The sequence below is a fragment of the Electrona antarctica genome (assembly GCF_951216825.1).
Source record: "Electrona antarctica genome assembly, chromosome: 18".
NCBI lineage: Eukaryota > Metazoa > Chordata > Actinopteri > Myctophiformes > Myctophidae > Electrona > Electrona antarctica.
This window is the reverse complement of record NC_136799.1, coordinates 3303773-3328631: the sequence shown is the minus strand read 5'-3', so window position 1 is coordinate 3328631 and position 24859 is coordinate 3303773. Positions and strand designations below refer to the sequence as shown.

Sequence of the window (24859 nt, the reverse complement as noted above, 5' to 3'; positions counted from 1 at the left end):
CTGTAACGGTATATATGGAATTGGATTGCACTTATTTACTCAAATGTTAAATATTAATTATTTAGGCGGGCTAAAAGAAAACTCTAAATTCTGGCCGGATTGAGATGACCAAAGGGCCGATCCTGGTCCCCGGACCGCATTGTTGCCTATGTGATATATTACAAATAGATAACTGAAGTGAAAAGGAACAGAAATAATGTTATTACTATCTGAAATTAAATATTAAATATAGTAGCTGGTAGGCTATACAACTTAAAACAAAACCAATACCATGAGTATAATTTGATGGCTAAATTTGATGCCAAAACATATTTTTTTACTGAGTATATTATTTATAGCCTATCTACCTTTATTTAAGTAATATACACAAATAAATCAAATAAAATCAGAGTACTTCACTTATTCCAACAACTTGAACAGTCACTTCCCGCGTGACGTCACACAACGTCCTCACGTGACTTCCGCTGTGCTCCACCCGTCAGCAGCCATGATGGTGAGTGTTCTACATCTCTCTCTCTCTCTCTCTCTGTGTCTCTATAATCTATCTACCTCTCTCTATCTCTCCTCTGTTCAAATGTCTCGTCTCCCAGAGCGTGCGCGTGTGTGTGTGTGTGTGTGTGTGTTGTTGTCGTCGCCGCCGCGGCGGGACGCTCCTCCACGTTGAATCCCGTTGTGTTGCTTTTAGGTTTTTAATATGAACGTGTTTGTGTTTGTGTTTACATCCAGCAGGAAGGGCTGGATGACGGCCCTGACTTCCTCTCCGAGGAAGACAGAGGAGTAAGTTGTTTCAATTTTATTATTTTGTTTTTATTTATTATTAATCTATTATTATTATTATTATTGGTGTTTATTAGACATTAAACATGCCGGGATAAGGCCGCCGACGAGGACATTGGCTGGTGTGTGTGTGTGTGTGTGTGTGTGTGTGTGTGTGTGTGTGTGTGTGTGTCTCAATGTTAGCTGACATAAGCAAATATTCTGTATTCTCATCCGGACGGTGATGATTATTTATTATTGTATAATAATAATTGTATTAACGTACAAGTGTTCATATATGATATCGGTGTCAGTGACAGTTCTAGACTAGTCGAACTCAATCTTAAAGGGAAACAGCAGCCAACAGAAATATCATTAATTGTGCTGACTGACCAAGCATTCAGCCAGCAGTAGTCTAGTCACATGCCTGTCACTCACTCACTCGCATGTTTACACACACACACACACACACACACAGCGTAATAAAAAGAAGCGGAGTGTAATTGGTTTATTGGTTCGTCTTATCTCTTGAGTGTCTGTCAGTGTGACTCATAGTATTATTATTATAAACTGCACATGCATACAAGAACCACACAAAATGGGGGTTCGTATTGAGGTGTGTGTGTGGTGTGTGGTGTGTGGGTGTGTGTGTGTGTGCAAGCTCTTCATGGGTCCAAAAAAATGATTCCGACCCGTTTCCGAAATCAATTTCAAATAGGAAAACCAAACCTGAATGGATCCGTGACTATTACGACCCAGCCAGGCAGACATACATGTGTACTTTATGAAATAATATTGCTGACGTATTGGCCAATTACCATTTAGAGAGAGAGAGAGAGAGGTTCCCTGCAGGCTGCAGCAGAGGGCTAGAGAGAGACTCGTCTCGTCTCGTCTCCTCAGCGTGCGTGCATTTAAAATTAACCAAACGGATCTTTTAGCAGATGCATGTACCGCCGGTCTTGGCTGAATGAAATATTAACAAGGCGCGGCACTCAATGCACTTTAACCCATTTTGACCTGAGATTCTAAAAATGTCTTCTACATCCTGACAGTTTTCTGAAAAAGCTATGTTTCTATGTCAGTCGTTCTTCGATTTTTCAAAAATAGCAGACCTACAAGCTCATAGCGCGCCACTCGGTGGCGCGCCATGAGCTTGTAGATCTGCTATTTTTCAATAGCTAAAGCATAACATAATGCTAACACCAAAATGGGTTAAATAACAGCTCCTACTTTGCCCTCTTCTTTATCCACATGTGGGGATACGCACGACGGTTGCTTTAACCTTCTTATATTCATTTGCTTTCAGCTTTGCTCGTTTGATTTCACCTCGTTGAGGTCAACGGTATAATACTGTTGTCGTGATCCGTGATATAAAGTAGAATTAAACGCCGGTGTTTTCATTCTAATCACTGCAAGGCAAGCCAGGACGGGCCTTGCCTTGCGTGGTAGCCTACGTCTTGCGCTGCTGATCCTAAACCAGCATAATCATCACACAAGTAACACAGCCGTTCATGTCTCTGCAACACTAAACTGATCCTAGGTCAGCCCACACGTTACACAGAACTTCAGTTCGAAAGTTCTTTTTCCTCCGCAGCGCATCATAGCGCACTTTCATGCAGCGGACAGAGAGAAAGAGTCTCTACAGTCAGTCAGACTGATCACACACTGATTGGATATTTTATTCTCTATTTTAGTCTCCACCAGGCCTTTGAGAGAGTATGTTTTGCACTCCGTCCGTGTGTGTGTGTGTGTGTGTGCGCGCCCGTCCGTCCGTCCGTCCGTCCTTGTCTCCACCAAACCGAAAGGCATGGGGAGAGAGTATGTTTTGCACTGTGTGTGCGTCCGTCTGTCTGTCAGTCCGTCTGTTACCAGATAATCTCTGGCACCGTTAACCCGGTCGATGCCAAATTTTGCACACGCACTCCCTGGAGGCCAACGATGAACCTCTGCCCCAACATTTCCAGAACGGCCTGTTATAGCGCCACCAGGAGGCCGACTTTTGTAAAAAACATTTTTTGATATTACTCCTTCAGATTCTGTCCAAATATCCCGCAAATCGTTACACAGTATCTCTATAGTCATGTGTTCAAGATGGATCTGTCCAATATTTCATATTCCATCCTAATTGGCTAACATTGGCTTTCAAAGTTTCCAGGATTGGCCCATTTTTAACAAAAGGCTTCAAATCATGAACGCAGCATGCAATGTACGTGAAATTTCCTACTAAGCTGAGGAATACATCCCACCCTTTTCACATTGGCCTGATATTGGCGCCACCAACAGGTGTATTATTGCAAAACACATTTTTGGAACAAAATGCCTCAAATCATCCAATTAGCCTTTCGCTAAAACCCACCCCAAATAGCGATTGTCCAATGCCAATCCAAATAGTTTAGCGACTGTTGCTATGCAGGTCAAGCTTTCGCCACCTCATAGCTGTCGATGTTATTTTGCCTGGCTGTGTTGTTGAACATTTACACGGCATAATGTCGGGAAAATTACACGACTGACCCACCCAGGTGATGGCAATAATACCAATGACGTCTTACCGTACAACATGAAAACTCCTGTCGTTAAAAGTTGATTTCTCCCTCTGTCATTTCCTCATATTTCTAGTTTATTTAAATATGTTTTTATCTAGGCACTTTATCTAGTTAACATTTGCAACAACAATAACAACAAAAAAGCACAGACAGTACACACACACGTCTTCTCGGATCCACTCGGGCATGATTGACAGACCGAGGTCCACGGGGGATACGGCCGATTCCGACCCTGCCCGAGTGATTAGGATAAAACGCTGCTCCGACCCGTGCGGGTCTCAGGTCCACTCGGGTATTTTCAGAATCGGAGGTCCCGGTGAAGAGCTCGTGTGTGTGTGCCATGACCGTATTGTTGACCTAATGTCTGATGCAGTTAAAAAATATATGCCATCCAGTCATTGCCATCTATATGACTTTATATTGTAATATAAGGAACTAAAGTGCGTGTGTGTGTGTCCAGCCGCGGCCAGTAAACGTGGACCTCCAGACAGATGCAACGCTCCAGGTCGACATCTCTGACGCCCTGAGCGAGAGGGACAAGGTCAAGTTCACCGTTCACACCAAGGTAAGAGACTAGTCGCTACACAGGCCAGGGGTTGGCAATATAACTATTGCCAGACTGGCTGCCCGTGCCATGTAAATAAAATGTTTGGGCAGTTGCGGTTTGCCTTAATGGTGCGTTTTGAGTGGGGAACAAACTGTCTTTAGTTTGCTATAAACGCAACACAATATTCCGACATGCATCCGCATGTCGGACTAGCGTCTGCTCCCGTGCTTGCGGTTATGGTTAGGTTAGGGGACTAGCGTCTGCTCCCGTGCTTGCGGTTATGGTTAGGTTAGGGGATGAGGTGGGTTAGTTATGGTTAGGTTAGGGGATGAGGTGGGTTAGTTATGGTTAGGTTAGGGGATGAGGTGGGTTAGTTATGGTAAGGTTAGGGGATGAGGTGGGTTAGTTATGGTTAGGTTAGGGGTTGAGGTGGGTTAGTTATGGTTAGGTTAGGGGATGAGGTGGGTTAGTTATGGTTAGGTTAGGGGATGAGGTGGGTTAGTTATGGTTAGGTTAGGGGATGAGGTGGGTTAGTTATGGTTAGGTTAGGGGATGAGGTTGGTTGAACAACGTACTGCTCCCTGTAAAGCTATTGAGATATTTGGCATAAATATTGTCCATGTCTAATAAGCCCCAGAATTCGCAAAGTAAATGTAAACGGTTGCTTTAAAATTAGCGGTAATTCTAATTTTACCTATCACGATTTACTTGTCGGGCAAGTGGGCATGACCTTTGGGGAAGTAGCACATAATAATAATCTTTATCTCTATTCTATGGGAGACCGGGCGGGAACCAGTGGAGAGCGCACAGGACTGATGTGTGTTTTGTTTTGGTTAATCTTGCAGCAGAGTTTTGTATAAGTTGTCTGTGGCCTGTTTTGGGAGTCCAGTGAGCAGGGCATTATTACAGTAGTCCATGATTAGTGACTGGTGTGATGAAGGCATGGTTTATGTTTTCTGCATCTGATTGTGACAGGAAGGGACATACTTTTGCTTTGTTTCAATGGAGGTGGGAAAAAAAATGCTCTTTTTGGTTATTTTATTGATGTGAGGTGAGGTGTACTGTACTGTACAGTATGACTCCAAGCCAGGCTGGTTACTTGGGGTTTAACTCAGGCAGCTAGTTGTCCTTCACCCATTTAGACCTGAGGACAATTCTACAAATGTCTTCTAAATCCTGACAGTTTTCTGAAAAACCCATGTTTCTGTGTCAGTGGTTCTCAAACATTTTCATGTCAAGGACCCCCCAAAATATATGTAATTGGCCGCCGAACCCCATCTGAAAATATGTAGTTCCAGGGACCCTCCCCCCCCCCCCCCCCCCCCCCAGTAGCAAAGATTTGAGTTAAAAACGTCCGCTCTGAATTAAGGATATACTTTCAAAGACATACATTTTCACGATTTTTCAAAAATAGCAGATCTACAAGTAGATCTGCTATTTTTCAGCAGCTAAAGTAATGTAAAGTGATGTAACTAGCTAGGTTTTCAAAGTAATGGGTCCCACGGCTCGTTGCATGCAGAAAGAGAGGGCCGTCAGACACTCTGGAGAGAAGGAGAACCAGGGTTCAAAGTAATGGGTCCCACGGCTCGTTGCATGCAGAAAGAGAGGGCCGTCAGACACTCTGGAGAGAAGGAGAACCAGGGTTCAAAGTAATGGGTCCCACGGCTCGTTGCATGCAGAAAGAGAGGGCCGTCAGACACTCTGGAGAGAAGGAGAACCAGGGTTGCCAAGACGAGTCGCGGGTTGTGTTTTATTTTGGGCTTGTTTTAAAAATGCATTGGCTTTTTAAAAATGCAGTGGCTTCTTTGATGTGTATATACTATAAATTCCCATATGTTTTGGGGGAGTGTGAATCATATTGAGTGACAGAACCGGTGTCATGTCTCTACTTATGTGTGTAATGCAGTGATGTAAATATGTTTTCAATGTAATGAGTCCCGGGATGCAGGGATGGTCTTTTAGAATGAGTCCCAGGGACATTTTATGAGTCCCACTTCAACGTCATTAGGAGTCATATTTTGCCATTTTTACAAATTGCAGCATTTAACTCCCATTTCATTTTATAATGGTTATAATGTGGTTATATTCATGTAGAAAACAGAAGAAGAAATTATTATTATAACTAAAGCTAGCAAAATAAACTAGAATAAAAAACAGTACAGTAGTACAGTAGTGCATCCTGTGGATGCAGAGGTCATTGTTTTATTGCGTTCCTTAACTATAAACTGAGTTTTGGGATGCAAAATGCACCCTATTTTAATCTCTGTTAATGGTACTGTTCCTGTATAATAAATGACCAAAATGTTCATTATTATTGACATACCTGTTAGTATTTATAATGAATGATGCATCAAAGAATATTTTTTTAAAGACTTTAGCCAAGCGCTTTAAACACCTCAGAGTGCTAGCTTGTTTTGACAAATCTTCGTGTGTGTGTGTGTGTGTGTGTGTGTGTGTGTGTGTGTGTGTGTGTGTGTGTGTGTGTGTGTGTGTGTGTGTGTGTGTGTGTGTGTGTGTGTGTGTGTGTGTGTGTGTGTGTGTGTGTGTGTGTGTGTGTGTGTGTGTGTGCACGATTACAGAGCACTCTTCCTAACTTTAAGCAGAATGAGTTCTCTGTTGTTCGTCAACATGAGGAGTTCATCTGGCTCCACGACTCCTTCATAGAGAATGAGGACTATGCTGGCTACATCGTAAGTATCTGACTAAATACCACCTCCATTTATTGACCTTTTATCTATACTGTACACCTAATAGACTACCAAAGTCCTGACCGGGCACAGGCCTTTTGTGGCGGTTCTGGACAACCGTGGGTCCGACCAACTCGACACCACTGCACTCCCTGTGGGGGTGTCTGTGGAACGCGTGTGTCGATAAGTAACGGTTCCCGTGGAACTGTTACCATACAGTGATGTAAATATGTTTTCAATGTAATGAGTCCCGGGATGCAGGGATGGTCTTTTAGAATGAGTCCCAGGGACGTTTTATGAGTCCCACTTCAACGTCATTAGGAGTCATATTTTCCCATTTTTACAAATTGCAGCATTTAACTCCTGTTAGAACACTTTTTTACACAAGGTGAGAAAATAAAGGAACTCTGAAGAATTTGCCTGGTCTGAATGGTATATTTATTCCATGGTAAGATTGTACAAAATGATGAAGACACGAGTTCTCCTCAACAGAGACTTCGCACGAACATGAGCAAATGCACTTTGGTTTTAGTATATAAAACACACAGGATCTGTAAAAAGAGGTGGTCCTATATGACGAGTTGTTAATTACACGAGAACAACTGGTTTGCTTCCAGCAAGGAGTGCAGTTTAGGCCGGAACGAGACAGTGACCCATTGATGAATTGTAGCATGGGAGTCTCCGACCTGATAAGATAAGCGTCTGAGAAAAAGGTACAGTCTGCCTAGCCGAATACTATACGCTCGGCAGATGCCCGTTCTCTTTCAGAGCCTCTGACCTTGGAGAAGGTAGGGGAGTGTGTGTCTGTCAAATGGTATTAATTATGATACGAGGGGCCCACTGGAGAGCTATTTGCAGTCAGCATTTACATTATGAGAGCAACATGTTAAAATGAAAATTTATAGAGAATTAATTGTATATTAGCGATATTAGCGAGAGGAGAATATAAAATTCTCCTAACACTCCCATTTCATTTTATATGGTTATAATGTGGTTATATTCATGTAGAATACAGAAGAAGAAATGATTATTATAACTAAAACTGGCAAAATAAACCAGAATAAAAAACAGTACAGTAGTGCATCCCGTGGATGCAGAGGTCGTTGTTATTATTTATAAATAAACTAGAATAAAAAACAGTACAGTAGTGCATCCCGTGGATGCAGAGGTCGTTGTTATTATTTATAAATAAACTAGAATAAAAAACAGTACAGTAGTCAGTGCATCCCGTGGATGCAGAGGTCGTTGTTTTATTGCGTCCCTTAACTATAAACTGCGGTTTGGGATGCAAAATGCACCCTGTTTTAATCTCTTTACGTACAGACACACGGAGACATGGTGCATTTATAGACAGATAGATTATTGGTCACCGGCTTAGCAATCCTGATCGATCAGAGTCCTTATCCATCCTACTATCTATCCTGATCGATCAGAGTCCTTATCCATCCTACTATCTATCCTGATCGATCAGAGTCCTTATCCATCCTACTATCTATCCTGATCGATCAGAGTCCTTATCCATCCTGATCGATCAGAGTCCTTATCCATCCTGATCGATCAGAGTCCTTATCCATCCTTATCGATCAGAGTCCTTATCCATCCTACTATCTATCCTGATCGATCAGAGTCCTTATCCATCCTACTATCTATCCTGATCGATCAGAGTCCTTATCCATCCTTATCGATCAGAGTCCTTATCCATCCTGATCGATCAGAGTCCTTATCCATCCTACTATCTATCCTGATCGATCAGAGTCCTTATCCATCCTTATCGATCAGAGTCCTTATCCATCCTTATCGATCAGAGTCCTTATCCATCCTGATCGATCAGAGTCCTTATCCATCCTACTATCAATCCTGATCGATCAGAGTCCTTATCCATCCTACTATCTATCCTGATCGATCAGAGTCCTTATCCATCCTGATCGATCAGAGTCCTTATCAATCCTACTATCTATCCTGATCGATCAGAGTCCTTATCCATCCTACTATCTATCCTGATCGATCAGAGTCCTTATCCATCCTACTATCAATCCTGATCGATCAGAGTCCTTATCCATCCTACTATCCATCCTGATCGATCAGAGTCCTTATCCATCCTGATCGATCAGAGTCCTTATCCATCCTAATCCTGATCGATCAGAGTCCTTATCCAACCTACTATCTATCCTGATCGATCAGAGTCCTTATCCATCCTACTATCAATCCTGATCGATCAGAGTCCTTATCCATCCTGATCGATCAGAGTCCTTATCCAACCTACTATCTATCCTTCTCTATTATGTTGGTGGAAAGGAGAGACAACAATAGATTCTTAACAGGACTCACTGGAATTGCTTTTATTTGGTTAATTCCTAGTCTGTGCCTAATTTATTTAAGCCCAGTTTAGGTAATGTGTACCTTGTTGTTGTACATCAGCCACTCACGTCGTGTTGCACTGCACCTCATTTTGACCGCGCAGATCTGCTATTTTCGGCAAGCACAGACAAAGAAAGAAGAGATTCATGTCATGCTAGGTGACACTAGTCATTTTTTTGTATTAAATTGTCGGGTGATGCTGCATTTATATCGCGTTTTTATCCAAGGCGCTTTACATAAAATAGATGTGCATTACATTCACCCATTCACACACACATTCATACACAGATGGCGGTGGAAACCATGCAAGGCACCCAACCTGCACATCGGGAGCAATTAGGGCGTTCAGAGTCTTGCTCAAGGACACTTCGACACTAACTCTGGGGGAGCCCACAGGGATCGAACTGGGAACCTTGCGGTTCCCATCCGGCCGCTCTAGTTGGTGACTATGATAACTAAACGTTGTAGTAGTTGGTGATTGCGATGCCTTGATTGTACACTTGGCGACTGCTTTTTAAGAATAGTGTGCAGTGCAGCTGCGGTACTAACAGAGTTAATGAGTGGTAGATCATTGTATTACTAGTTATAGTGTATTGTGTGCTGCTGTGTTTAAGGTTCAAGGTTCTTTATTTGTACCCGAGGGTACATGTGTTTTTCAGAAGGGAAATGCAGCAATCCAGTTAAAAGCAAGACATCACAACCTACGTACACAGATTGCAGATGTCTAAACAAACCAAATGCATTTAAACATACCGAGAAGAAGGTCATGAAAGTGCTTTGTACACACACACACACACACACACACACACACACACACACACACACATTCGCTCGCACACTCTGAGCGTCGTGACTAGATGAGGTGTATTGTCTTGTACTTTCGTTGTTTCGTCGTGCAATGCCTGCAGGTACAAAATATGGTCTATATCGTTTATTTTCCTACCTGTATGGGAAAAATCACGCCTTGCAGCTTTGATGTGGGGAGTGTAGTAGAACTCAAGGGTTGAGTTGAGACTCGCCTGTACGTTTACTGGAACACAATTATGACAATTATGCTTTAGAGCACTGTTTCCCAAACAGTGGGTTGTGGACCAATTTGTGGGTCGCGGACACATTGTTATGGGTCCCCAAAAAAGCTCAACTTTTCATGAATCAAAAAAAATCCAATGATATTTTTTCTTCAGTAAAGCAAAGAAATTCCATAAATTAGAACAAATATTTAAGAAGTAGTGAAAATAGCCGCTCTACAAGCTCACAACGTGGCTTGAAGCGACACGTTGTGAGCTTATAGATCAGTTATTTTCACTAGTTTGCGTCCCGGGCTAATATCTACTGTAATTTCTGTTTTGGGTCCCGAGCTGAAAACCTTTTCGCATCAAGGACCCCCAAAATGACACTCATTAGCCTGCGTTTGAAGAGATATGCCAGGGACCCCCATAAGAGTTTTTTTTACGGCTCTCAGGACCCTCAGTTTGACATGCATTAGGCTACGGATCCCCATTTAATGGCATTTTTATATCTGGGACCCCGATTTATATTGTAAAATAAATGTTAAGTTAACTCTGAGAGTGTAGTTACAGACCTATAAGGGTCCATTTGGTTCCAAACTATCATTTTTAGTTGGGGACCCCCTGGAACTCCCTCAAGGACCCCTGGGGGGTCCCCACTTTAGGAACCACTGCTTTTAGAGAATGTTTGTTCTCCAGTGACGGATTATCATTCAAACGTGTCACAAAGGGAACCATGATGTCACAAAGGGAACCATGATGTCACAAAGGGAACAAGACAAGGTTGGATTCAATAAAAGCCTGATAAAAGAGGCTGGTCTTGTTTTTATCAGTCTGAGATCAAAATTTTCTTTCTTTTTTTTTGTTTATTTTTTGTTTTTTCGGCTTTCGCCTTTATTTTATATTTTTTATAGAGAGACAGACAGTAGGCTGACAGGAAATGGGGGAGCGAGATGGGGGAGTGACATGCAGTAAAGGCCGTCTGGATCGGGAGTCGAACCCGCGGCACACTGCCAAGCTCGGGCTACTGGCCAAGGTGCCTGGACCGCTGAGCCACGGCCCAGGCCGAGAACACAGTTTTCTAAGACCGCAATCGCTGATGTCAGTGAGCCATGGTGGAGCCAGAGGTTCTGGTTGTCCCATAGCTGAGAGGGTCAGTGAGCCATGGGGGAGCCAGAGGTTCTGGTTGTCCCATAGCTGAGGGTCAGTGAGCCATGGGGGAGCCAGAGGTTCTGGTTGTCCCATAGCTGAGAGGGTCAGTGAGCCATGGGGGAGCCAGAGGTCCTGGTTGTCCCATAGCTGAGAGGGTCAGTGAGGGGAGCCAGAGGAATGTGTCGATGTGTGTCCCTGAGCAAGACTCTTAACCCCCGAATTGCTCCCAGAGTGTCACACAATGGCTGCTCACCGCTCCTTATTGTTATAGGATGGGTAAATGACATCACTGTTCCTAGTGTAGCCTCGGCCAGAGTAATCTAGTAAGACGTTTCAATCTCGCCGCAAGGGTGCCTATGGGCTATAGTTCCAAACATTGGAACTATCCCTTTGAGACAAAGCGGGGTGCTATGGGCTATAGTTTCAAACATTGGAACTATCCCATTGAGACAAAGCGGGGTGCTACGTATGGGCTATAGTTTCAAACATTGGAACTATCCAATTGAGACAAAGCGGGGTGCAATGGGCTATAGTTTCAAACATTGGAACTATCCCATTGAGACAAAGCGGGGTGCTATGGGCTATAGTTCCAAACATTGGAACTATCCCATTGAGACAAAGTGGGGTGCTATGGGCTATAGTTCCAAACATTGGAACTATCCCATTGAGACAGCGCGGTGCTATGGGCTATAGTTCCAAACATTGGAACTATCCCATTGAGACAAAGTGGGGTGCTATGGGCTATAGTTCCAAACATTGGAACTATCCCATTGAGACAAAGTGGGGTGCTATGGGCTATAGTTCCAAACATTGGAACTATCCCATTGAGACAAAGCGGGGTGCTATGGGCTATAGTTCCAAACATTGGAACTATCCCATTGAGACAAAGTGGGGTGCTATGGGCTATAGTTCCAAACATTGGAACTATCCCATTGAGACAAATCTGTGCTATGGGCTATACAGTAGTTCCAAACATTGGAACTATCCCATTGAGACAAAGCGGGGTGCTATGGGCTATAGTCTATGCTAGCCCTATGCTAGTCCTATGCTAGCCCTATGCTAACCCTATGCTAGTCCTATGCTAGCCCTATGCTAACCCTATGCTAGTCCTATGCTAGCCCTATGCTAGTCCTATGCTAGTCATATGCTAGTCCTAATGGATGTGCTCTGTTGTTGTTGTTGTTGTTGTTGTTCAGATCCCGCCTGCCCCTCCCAGGCCCGACTTTGATGCTTCCAGGGAGAAACTGCAGAAACTGGGGGAGGGGGAGGGCTCCATGACCAAGGAGGAGTTTACCAAGATGAAACAGGAACTGGAGGCGTGAGTAATTTCTCAAGTCCCTTCAAAGTTGCGTACCATCGAGCAAGGCACCGAGAGCAGAGGGCCTGCATGTGACATCGTAGCTACATTGTGGTATTGTACTGCTGATGAACAGGAATGAAAGGAATATAATAACACTTTGTTTTCCAGTTCAGGTTAAAAACGACAGCAGGGTATAAACATGGCAGCCACCGTGACTTGAACACAGCTGCAGTTAATCCAATTAATGGTTAATGGTTGTGTTAGATTTAGATTTAGTGAATATACTAGTCTTGCTTCAATACTTGGTCTCAACTCTCGCATGGCCAGACCGTTGCCTCCCACAATGTTCGAATGCTTCGTTCCGGTCATACAGTCCAGAGCACGGACGCTCCGTTGATGATTAAACGATAAAGCGAATGTGACCACTTCCGTTTCGTCTTTACAGTCGCTCAAATGTATCCTAAAAATATGATGATATCAAAATCCTCTTAAGCATACTGTATATCTCTTGCTGCTCAGCAGAAATGATAGTTACACAATCTTTTAAAAATATTTTTCTGCTATAATTGGCAGCCACCACATAATAGCGGAGACACTGCTACTTATACCCATAGATAGATGCTGAGTGACATGCCTGTTGTACCATGAAAACACATGCCGTGGTTTTGTAAGTGTAACTCTACTGTGTGTGTGTGTGTGTGTGTGTGTGTGTGTGTGTGTGTGTGTGTGTGTGTGTGTGTGTGTGTGTGTGTGTGTGTGTGTGTGTGTGTGTGTGTGTGTGTGTGTGTGTGTGTGTGTGTGTGTGTGTGTGTGTGTGTGTGTGTCAGAGAGTACTTGGCTATCTTTAAGAAGACGGTAGCGATGCATGAGGTGTTTCTGTGTCGTGTCGCTGCTCATCCCGTCCTCAGGAAGGACCTCAACTTCCATGTGTTCCTGGAGTACAATCAGGATGTGAGTACAACTGTCCATGTCTGAACCAATCAGGATGTGAGTACAACTGTCCATGTCTGAACCTTAACCAATCAGGATGTGAGTACAACTGTCCATGTCTGAACCTTAACCAATCAGGATGTGAGTACAACTGTCCATGTCTGAACCTTAACCAATCAGGATGTGAGTACAACTGTCCATGTCTGAACCTTAACCAATCAGGATGTGAGTACAACTGTCCATGTCTGAACCTTAACCAATCAGGATGTGAGTACAACTGTCCATGTCTGAACCTTAACCAATCAGGATGTGAGTACAACTGTCCATGTCTGAACCTTAACCAATCAGGATGTGAGTACAACTGTCCATGTCTGAACCTTAACCAATCAGGATGTGAGTACAACTGTCCATGTCTGAACCTTAACCAATCAGGATGTGAGTACAACTGTCCATGTCTGAACCTTAACCAATCAGGATGTGAGTACAACTGTCCATGTCTGAACCTTAACCAATCAGGATGTGAGTACAACTGTCCATGTCTGAACCTTAACCAATCAGGATGTGAGTACAACTGTCCATGTCTGAACCTTAACCATTTTGACCTGAGATCAGATTCTAAAAATGTCTTCTACATCCTGACAGTTTTCTGAAAAAGCTATGTTTCTATGTCAGTCGTTCTTCGATTTTTCAAAAATAGCAGACCTACAAGCTCGTAGCGCGCTATGAGCTTGTAGATCTGCTATTTTTCAATAGCTAAAGCATAACATAATGCTAACACCAAAAGGGGTTCCCGCCCAAAATGGGTTAAAGGAGAATTCCATGCTAGAAGGCTTTCTTACCTTTTTATTTGTAGTTGTTACGTCCGCACCAAAAAGGCTCAGGTGTTATTTTGTGCAAAAGCGCATTATTGGCTATTTCCCCTAATATAAGCCCTCAATGAATTGAATTGAATTGAATGGGTCATTGGGGTGTTGTGCTAATTCGCTTATATCTTTTTCTTTTGTATATATCCTCTCTTCATAATGTAAATAGTATCCCAAGCGGCACACTTTACTACTTATTTCGATGGAAATAAGTGAATTGGCACAAAAACAAAGTCATTGTAGACAGTCATTTTACTTTGGGAGAGTAACCATATGGACCTGCTCGTTCACCCAAGACGGGAGAGACACGCAGCGTCATGAACGGGACTCGGAACACGCAACGCGCTGTCAGGCCAGAGCCTATCTGTGGCGTGCGCCTGGACCGCGAATCCAGCGCCCCGGTGCAATTTTATTTAACATAATTAAAGGTCGCTTCAGTTGGATTTCGCGCAACTTCTTGTCTTTGTATTTATTGACTTTGTGTGTGATCTCTAGCTATTCAGGCCTGAACGCAACTTTACACTATAATTAATTGGTGCTCTGTGTTTAAAGTCTAGCACGCCGTCCTGAAGCAACCGTGCTAGACGTATAATGGACTTGTTATTACCCAGTTGACCAGAGAGTCCTCCCGGTTGTTGTGTTAATGCTATCAACATGTTTTCGACGTGTTCTCAGCTGAGCGTTCGAGGGAAAAACAAGAAAGAGAAGTTGGAGGATTTCTTCAAGAACGTGGTGAAGTCCGCTGACGGAGTTATGGTGTCTGGAGTGAAGGTAACACATTTACGTGGAGATATTGGATGGTGTTGACATGTGAAAGAAGTAGCTTTCTTTCATTTGAACCCTATGTACATCGTTGGCTTTATACTTGTATGCTCCTTTTCCCCCTCAACATTAAATGCCTTGGCCCAGAATGACTAAATGCAAAGTGTGTGTGTGTGTGTGTGTGTGTGTGTGTGTGTGTGTGTGTGTGTGTGTGTGTGTGTGTGTGTGTGTGTGTGTGTGTGTGTGTGTGTGTGTGTGTGTGTGTGTGTGTGTGTGTGTGTGTGTGTGTGTGTGTGTGTGTGTGTGTGTGTGTGTGTGTGTTTTCAGGATGTAGATGACTTCTTCGAGCACGAGAAGACCTTCCTGTTGGAGTATCACAACAGAGTCAAAGACGCCTCCGCTAAATCTGACAAAATGATCAGATCTCATAAAAGTACGTCTCTCCATGTCTCCCCTGCTCCCTCCCTCCCATTGTCACCAAGGTCCACACACACATTCTATATTTGTGACTGTTTCTGACCGAGGCTAAGTCATTGAATCTTTTTTCTTTTCTTTTTTCTTTTCATGTCATATGAAAGCAGGGAATCATAGCTTCAAATTGACACATTGGTCGTTCAGTTTGACCCACCAGTTTTGGAGAAGTGGCTTATAGAGTAATGTCTTGCGGAAAACAGCGAGTTGAGAAAACAGGCCTGAAAGGTTCACTTCTGTGGACTCTAACATTACACCTATAGCTACATTACACCTAGCATTTATTCCATATTTACATGTCGATTTCAGCTCTGATATTTATTTCAGACATGCTCTAGTATATGAAGAGTCTGCCTGTGCTATTAACCCATTTTGGATAAAAAAACAAAACAAAAACAGGTTTTCTCCTCTCCTGAACACCTTGCCACCATGACTGTCTCTGGGTCAAAAAGAGTCACATTTGATCTTTTTATTTTATTTTATTTTTGTTCAGACATTTATGCCCCATTTTATACTTTGTAAAAGCAGTGAAAATCGCAGCTCATCTTGAAAATACCTTCACTTCTATAGAGGCAGCCAGTAGGACACCTACTGGCTGACGAGAGGTATTGCCCGAAGCTCAAAGCCCAATTAATGTTCTACGTAGCTCCTCCAAATAGGTTTGAATCCTGGGTGAGACATGAATGTTGGCTTAGTCACCTCAACAGGGATGTCTGCATTCTGCACCTTGGCTTAGTCACCTCAACAGGGATGTCTGCATTCTGCACCTGCTGATTGTACTGAGACTAAAGTTCACTTCACACTGATTCTGGGGAAAAGAAGTGAAATCTGATTATTATTATCATTATGAATGATGATGATAATTATAATGCTGTGACTTTGTTCCAGATGCTGCAGATGACATCAATAGAATCGCTTCCACGCTGTACAGCTTAGGAACACAAGACAATACTGACGTCTGCAAGTATGTACTTCACTACTAGTATTAACAGTTCTACAGCGTAACCCGCGCTCCCCGCTATTTAATCCAATATCCCAACGCTGCCTAGATTGTCTTATTACCTTTGGAGCATACGCCGAAGTATTTGCAGCTTTGATTCACGAAAATCTGGCGGAAAATAGTCCCATGGTTTGTTGTTGGAAGAGAAAAACACGCCGCCATTACAATGCGAAACAAAGACGGCCTCCACAGCATGTTGTAGTCCAAACAAACAGCATGTTGTAGTCCAAACAAACAGCATGTTGTAGTCCAAACAAACAGCATGTTGTAGTCCATACAAACAGCATGTTGTAGTCCAAACAAACAGCATGTTGTAGTCCAAACAAACAGCATGTTGTAGTCCAAACAAACCGCCCGTTCACTTGCATTGGGCTCATTTTCCCAGAAGCCCTAGCAGCCCAGAGCATGGCTTGATTTCCGGATTCGTCGTCATAACGCGACGGCCTCGTCACCAGGTCCGCTGACTGAAGCGTTTGTATTTTTCAGGTTTTTCCTGAAGGTGTCGGAGCTGTTTGAAAAGACGAGGGTACGTATGTGTTCTGAATCAGTAGTACTATCAACCCATCACCAGACAGTGGCCTTGTGGTTAGAGTGTCTGCCCTGAAACTGGGAGGTCGGGGGTTCGATCCCCGGCCGGGGCATAATGCCTCAGTGGGTTGGATTGGGTCAACTGGGATCAACTGCAAATGATTCCCGAGTGCAGCACGGCTGCGGCTCACCGCTCCAAGAGATGGGTTTCATGGCGGTAACAACAAATAGTACGACTATCACTGTTGATAGCTGATTTAACATTACAAATAAATAAGAAAGGATTTCTGAATTCAATAACCCACCTTTTGATAGATTTAACATTATAAATAAATAAGAAAGGATTTCTGAATTCAATAACCTACCTTTTGATAGATTTAACATTACAAATAAATAAGAAAGGATTTCTGAATTCAATAACCCACCTTTTGATAGATTTAACATTGCAAATAAATAAGAAACTATTTCTGAATCAAATAAGCCACCTTTTGATAGATTTTTACATTACAAACAAATAAGAAATAAGTGAAAGAGATGCAATTAGGGCCTCCTGAGCAGATGTATTTTAAACTTCGGCCATAATAACATTTCATTAGGACCAGTTTTGATGTTCAAAGAATTACTGCTTTTTATGCAATGAACAGTTGTACTATTCAAAATGTAATTGGTTTAACACACGATCAGCAGATTGACACAAAGTATCAATTAAATGTTTTATCATTAAACGGAACATCAAAATAAATTATTCCATTGTCCACTTCCACTCCACGTACCCTGTAGTACCTCCGCTTACCGCTAGGGGGTACAGGCACCCCATTTGAGAACCAGTGATTTACTTAAACCCTCTGGTGACTGGCATGTTGTTTTAAAACACTACATGAATATCCTTTTTCGGTCCTCCGGGTGGTATGGCCGACTTTAAGGATTGAACTGCTAGAATGATTAACTGGTTATTCTATTGAATGATTAACTGGTTATTCTATTGAATGATTAACTGGTTATTCTATTTAATGATTAACTGGTTATTCTATTGAGTGGAAAACAAGTGGATATTATTCGGAACCTACAGCACACAGTATTTAATACAAAACCACTGGCAGCTGTAAAGGTGTGTGTGTGTGTGTGTGTGTGTGTGTGTGTGTGTGTGTGTGTGTGTGTGTGTGTGTGTGTGTGTGTGTGTGTGTGTGTGTGTGTGTGTGTGTGTGTGTGTGTGTGTGTGTGTGTGTGTGTGTGTGTGGTGTGTTTGTAGAAGATCGAGGCGCGGGTCGCAGCAGACGAGGACTTGAAGCTGGCTGACTTACTGAAATATTACCTGAGAGAGTCCCAGGCTGCTAAGGTAACGCTGTCTGTCTCTCCTACTGTCTGTCTGTCTCTCCTACTGTCTGTCTGTCTCTCCTACTGTCTGTCTGTCTGTCCTGCTGTCTGTCTCTCCTACACTGTCTCCCTCTCAGCTGTCCTGCTGTCTGTCTCTCCTACACTGTCTCCCTCTCTGCTGTCCTACTGTCTGTCTCTCCTACACTGTCTCCCTCTCAGCTGTCCTGTCTGTCTCTCCTACACTGTCTCCCTCACAGCTGTCCTACTGTCTGTCTCTCCTACACTGTCTCCCTCACAGCTGTCCTACTGTCTGTCTCTCCTACACTGTCTCCCTCTCAGCTGTCCTGCTGTCTGTCTCTCCTACACTGTCTCCCTCTCTGCTGTCCTACTGTCTGTCTCTCCTACACTGTCTCCCTCTCAGCTGTCCTACTGTCTGTCTCTCCTACACTGTCTCCCTCTCTGCTGTCCTACTGTCTGTCTCTCCTACACTGTCTCCCTCTCAGCTGTCCTGCTGTCTGTCTCTCCTACACTGTCTCCCTCTCAGCTGTCCTGCTGTCTGTCTCTCCTACACTGTCTCCCTCTCAGCTGTCCTGCTGTCTGTCTCTCCTACACTGTCTCCCTCTCTGCTGTCCTGATGTCTGTCTCTCCTACACTGTCTCCCTCTCAGCTGTCCTACTATCTGTCTCACTCTCAGCTGTCCTATATGTCTCTCCTACACTGTCTCCCTCTCAGCTGTCCTACTATCTGTCTCTCCTACACTGTCTCACTCTCAGCTGTCCTATCTGTCTCTCCTACACTGTCTCGATCTTGGCTGTCCTACTGTCTGTCTCTCCTACACTGTCTCCCTCTTGGCCGTCCTACTGTCTGTCTCTCCTACACTGTCTCCCTATTGGCTATCCTACTGTCTGTCTCCCTCTCAGCTGTCCTACTGTCTGTCTCCCTCTCAGCTGTCCTACTGTCTCTCCTATATGTGTCCTGTCTTCGGACAATCTTAATTTTGACGGCTCCCTCGTAAAAGAGATATTATATTTCTCGTAACACACACTCTGCTGTCGTGATGCTTCAACTGCTGGTCAATGTGTCTCGTGTGTGTGTGTGTGTGTTCCAGGACCTGTTGTACAGGCGTGGCCGTGCGTTGGTGGACTACGAGAACGCTAACAAGGCTCTGGATAAAGCCAGAGCCAAGAATAAAGACGTCCTGCAGGCTGAGAGCACTCAGCAGGTCTGCTGCCACAAGTTTGAAAAGATCTCAGAGTCTGCCAAGCAAGGTACCTGCCTGTCTGTCTGCCTGTCTGTCTGTCTGTCTGTCTGTCTGTCTGTCTGTCAGAGAGAGCACATTATCAGCTTCAATTGTATAGTGTTACAGTTCAAAATGTGTTCAAACTGTTTTATCACTTCCCGTTTCTCGTGTTTATCCTTTATCGTGTATGACTCATCTCTCCTGATTGGACACAATTGCTATTTATCCTGACTTATGTTTGAGCTGGAGAGAGAGTTACTGAACAAACACCTAACCCTGGAGAGAGTTACTGAACAAACACCTAACCCTGGAGAGAGTTACTGAACAAACACCTAACCCTGGAGAGAGTTACTGAACAAACACCTAACCCTGGAGAGAGTTACCTAGAGTTAACCCTAACCCTGGAGAGAGTTACTGAACAAACACCTAACCCTGGAGAGAGTTACCTAGAGTTAACCCTAACCCTGGAGAGAGTTACTGAACAAACACCTAACCCTGGAGAGAGTTACCTAGAGTTAACCCTAACCCTGGAGAGAGTTACTGAACAAACACGGAATGTAAATATAGAGCCATTTAACCCTTATTTTAATGAGGAAAATATCACTTCAAGTGATGCATAAAAATCTGTGATGTTTTTTTTTGTGTTCTCAGAACTCATCGACTTCAAGACGAGGCGAGTGGCAGCTTTCAGAAAGAACCTGGTGGAGCTGGCAGAGTTAGAACTGAAACACGCCAAGGTAAAGAACCTGGTGGAGCTGGCAGAGTTAGAACTGAAACACGCCAAGGTAAAGAACCTGGTGGAGCTGGCAGAGTTAGAACTGAAACACGCCAAGGTAAAGAACCTGGTGGAGCTGGCAGAGTTAGAACTGAAACACGCCAAGGTAAAGAACCTGGTGGAGCTGGCAGAGTTAGAACTGAAACACGCCAAGGTAAAGAACCTGGTGGAGCTGGCAGAGTTAGAACTGAAACACGCCAAGGTAAAGAACCTGGTGGAGCTGGCAGAGTTAGAACTGAAACACGCCAAGGTAAAGAACCTGGTGGAGCTGGCAGAGTTAGAACTGAAACACGCCAAGGTAAAGAACCTGGTGGAGCTGGCAGAGTTGGAACTGAAACACGCCAAGGTACACAGCACTGTTGTACAGACTAGTACAAACTGTTGTACATGTACACACTGTTGTACAGACTAGTACAAACTGTTGTACAGACTAGTACATACAAACTGTTGTACAGACTAGTACATACAAACTGTTGTACAGACTAGTACATACAAACTGTTGTACAGACTAGTACATACAAACTGTTGTACAGACTAGTACAAACTGTTGTACAGACTAGTACATACAAACTGTTGTACAGACTAGTACATACAAACTGTTGTACAGACTAGTACAAACTGTTGTACAGACTAGTACAAACAAACTGTTGTACAGACTAGTACAAACAAACTGTTGTACAGACTAGTACAAACTGTTGTACAGACTAGTACAAACAAACTGTTGTACAGACTAGTACATACAAACTGTTGTACAGACTAGTACATACAAACTGTTGTACAGACTAGTACAAACTGTTGTACAGTACAAACTGTTGTACAGACTAGTACATACAAACTGTTGTACAGACTAGTACAAACTGTTGTACAGACTAGTACAAACAAACTGTTGTACAGACTAGTACATACAAACTGTTGTACAGACTAGTACAAACTGTTGTACAGTACAAACTGTTGTACAGACTAGTACAAACTGTTGTACAGTACAAACTGTTGTACAGACTAGTACAAACTGTTGTACAGTACAAACTGTTGTACAGACTAGTACATACAAACTGTTGTACAGACTAGTACAAACTGTTGTACAGTAAAAACTGTTGTACAGACTAGTACATACAAACTGTTGTACAGACTAGTACATACAAACTGTTGTACAGACTAGTACATACAAACTGTTGTACAGTACAAACTGTTGTACAGACTAGTACATACAAACTGTTGTACAGACTAGTACATACAAACTGTTGTACAGACTAGTACATACAAACTGTTGTACATGTACACACTGCACAACTTACAGGAACAACTTAGACCTTGCAGACCTTATCAACGTGAACTGTAGTTAACCAGCAACAGACAGGTAAATGGTCACGTCAATAAGAGTGAACTGTAGTTAACCAGCAACAGACAGGTAAATGGTCACGTCAATAAGAGTGAACTGTAGTTAACCAGCAACAGACAGGTAAATGGTCACGTCAATAAGAGTGAACTGTAGTTAACCAGCAACAGACAGGTACATGGTCACGTCAATAAGACAACAGACAGGTAAATGATCACGTCAATAAGAGTGCAAAGAAAATAAACAAAGTAGTTCTTCAAAGGATCTACGATGTCAAACCTGGCATCTGTCTGAACAACATTTTAACATTGTATTTGTGTCATGCAAAAACTGATGGAAATGACAAAAACATGTGAACATGTAACCAACATCTGCATAGGGTAACCATAGGGTAACCAATAGGGTAACCATAGGGTAACCAACATCTGCATAGGAGGGTATCTAGCATCTATATCAGGTTGTCAATGTTTTTTTGGCGGTGTCTCAGGAAATTAAAAGCAATAATAACACTAATATGAATTAATCCTGTTTGTCTGTCCAGGGGAATCTTCAGTTGCTGCAGAGTTGCCTTGGTGTTTTGAAAGGAGACAGTTAACTGTCTGTCTCTTCCAAGCAGACAGACGGCACCCCTCCGTCCCTCCGTCCGTCTGTCTGTATGTCTGTCTCTGGACGGACGGACGGACGGATGCACGTTGGGAATTTCGATGAACAGCAGAAGAAGACGAATACATTCTGGAACATTGTGTTTGACATCAGAGAGAACTCTCCCCACTCTCTCCCTCTCTCTCCCTCCCTCCATCTCTCTATCAGTGGTTCTCACAGTGGTGCCTCCATAACTCTGTGTGTACAACATTTTGTACACCCTCACAGACACCAACCTTTTTAAGGGTCCATTGGAACCCCCATTGAGCGGCCCTAGATGGTCCCCAGACCCCACTTTGAGAACCACTTTCTCTACATTGTTTTAACATGGAAGACACCTTTAGTGGGTAGTCCCATTCTGGGGACCCTCACCCCAGGGCCACCCCTTGGCATTTCTTTCCGTGACCTCCGACCGGGGTGTTCCCAGGGTGACCTAGGTGAGTCTCTACAGAGGGTTCTAATTGTCGTCACGTTAATTAGAGTGGCCTTCAACCAGGTGTGGTTAGTTTCACAGCCTGTAGTGGGACTGTACTGCAGCTGGTCTGGGTTCAGCTGTAGCGTCTGAACGTCAACCAGTGACGTGTTCCTGAGCTGACCTCAGTTCAGCTGTCTGTGGAACAGAACCCATCCCCCGGTTTCAGTTCCAGAACACCATTTATCCTCTGGTTGTTTTTCATCGAGAGTCGAGACACGTTCCCCAGAGCTGATGCACTGTAATGTCCACACGCACGCACACAGACGCCCATTCACACACACACACACACACACACACATGCACGCACACACACACACGCACACAGACGCCCATTCACACACACGCACACAGACGCACGCACGCGCGCCACATTAGAGCCGGAGTGAAATATCGACCATTATTTGACGCCATCGGTGTCTGCAATTATTTAGCCGGATTTTTAACCACTTCCGGCCTGCCGTCCCTATTTAGAAATGTTTTCCAAAATGTAAAAAAAAGAAAAGAAAGAAGGTCCATCAACAAGCTATAGATCGGAAGATGTTTTCAATAGGGCTTTAGGTGGTTTAATGAAAAATAAAGTTCAGTTAACATGTGTGTATTTTATGTATATTTACTATTTACTTGTGCATCAAATATGGGTCAAAACATTGGTTAACATTTTGTCTAGGACTCTGCATCGAACAGGCTCTCACTCACACACACACGCACGCACGCACACACCCACACAGTAAGCTCAGTTCTCTTGCTGTGAGTCTGGGAGGGTGACTGAGTTTGAGTAAAACGTTTCAGTGCTGCTTCGTTACCTTGTCGAGTGTAGCTGATTGACAGCACTTATCTGTCCCCGTTACTAATGGTCTGTTTAATCTTCATCATCATCGTCTCACAAAGTAATATCCTCTTTTTCTTTTTTACGTGAATCTGTCTGTTGGCCTTAAGTAACATCTCCGTCTGTCTCGTTAGTCGTTAACGCAGGTCGGCCTGTCTGTGGGTTATGGAAGTGTCTGTGTGGCGCGTTGGTTTGTAACATCTGTGGCCTGTTGTTGCTTTATGGAGCTGGACGTCCAGCCTGTCTGGTTCGGTCGGGTTCGGTTGTCCTCCGACGGTTTAATTTCAAGGACCACCATGACTCAGAGTAGAAATACTTCCATGTGTACACTCTCAGAGTTACAGTCCTGTAAAGGTCTGTCTGGAATCCCCCATTTAGAATCGTTGAAGGGAACCATTAAAATCCTAAAGGATCTAACCCTACCCACAACGTATACTTTCAATACTTCAAAAAGGTTGTTTTTTTAATAGAGAAAATAGTAGATCTACAAGCTCACAATGCATCGTGATGCCACACATTGTGAGCTTGTACGTGGTTTTTTAGTAATACCGTAAGGTTGGTTCTGGTTATAATGGAAATTTAAAAACATCAGAACTTTGCAGTTCGGTTCTGTAAGGTTAAAGGTTAAGGTTATTGGTTAACCCTTCGTAGTGGAAGAGAGTCATTAGTCAACGTCTGTGGCCTGTTGGTTGTAAAGTTGAACGTTTTGAATGCCTCATTAGATACAGATAAATCAAATCACTCAGATCGATTCACAATTTTTTTCTCTTTCAGTGTAGTTGAATGTTTTATTATGTGACCAAAGCTTCCGTTAAATTGCAAACGCGCTGAAAGGAGCGGTCATCATGAGAAATTAAATGAAAGAAATAATAAAGAAATTGTTATGAAATTCACGTCATGTTTGTCTACCTTTTTAGACACGAAAATCAACACATTTTATCTTCCGTGAGTCTTAATTACAGCCGTTCGTCAAAACACTTTTTTTTTTAAAGTTTTGTTTTTAGACATTTAGCATTTTAGCGATGGATGTGTAATGCTGAGACACGTACAGGAGAGCAAAATGGTATCATCTGTTCATATTAAAAGCTCAATAAAAACACTTTCTTATAAATGTTCCATTGTCTGAGAACTGGCTTCTAACTATATTGTCTTTGTGCAGGAATGTATCTCCATCATTTCAACCTGTTTTGTTCATAAATGGATCCCTTCATCATATGGCGGTCAGCCGGTCACACAAACCTATTGATCCCTTCATCATATGGCTGGCGGTCAGCCGGTCACACAAACCTATTGATCCCTTCATCATATGGCTGGCGCTCAGCCGGTCACACAAACCTATTGATCCCT

The 24859-nt window shown here is 43.3% G+C and overlaps 1 protein-coding gene across 2 annotated transcripts; it reads left to right on the top strand.

Annotated features, from left to right (window-relative positions):
- Nucleotides 1-425: 425 nt before the first annotated feature.
- On the top strand, nucleotides 426-24628 carry snx6 (sorting nexin 6). Of its 2 annotated transcripts, none has more exons than XM_079528526.1 (14): nucleotides 426-493; nucleotides 727-777; nucleotides 3760-3864; nucleotides 6426-6536; nucleotides 12247-12368; nucleotides 13178-13301; nucleotides 14819-14914; nucleotides 15233-15338; nucleotides 16265-16340; nucleotides 16863-16902; nucleotides 18154-18240; nucleotides 19327-19486; nucleotides 20110-20195; nucleotides 22111-24628. In XM_079528526.1, the coding sequence occupies exons 1-14, from the start codon at nucleotides 488-490 to the stop codon at nucleotides 22162-22164; spliced, it is 1224 nt and encodes a 407-aa protein (XP_079384652.1). In that variant the 5' UTR covers nucleotides 426-487; the 3' UTR covers nucleotides 22165-24628. The 2 variants fall into 2 exon arrangements, with proteins under 2 accessions (XP_079384652.1, XP_079384653.1); XM_079528527.1 differs by having other exon boundaries at nucleotides 443-493; nucleotides 730-777.
- The last annotated feature ends 231 nt before the right edge of the window (nucleotides 24629-24859 follow it).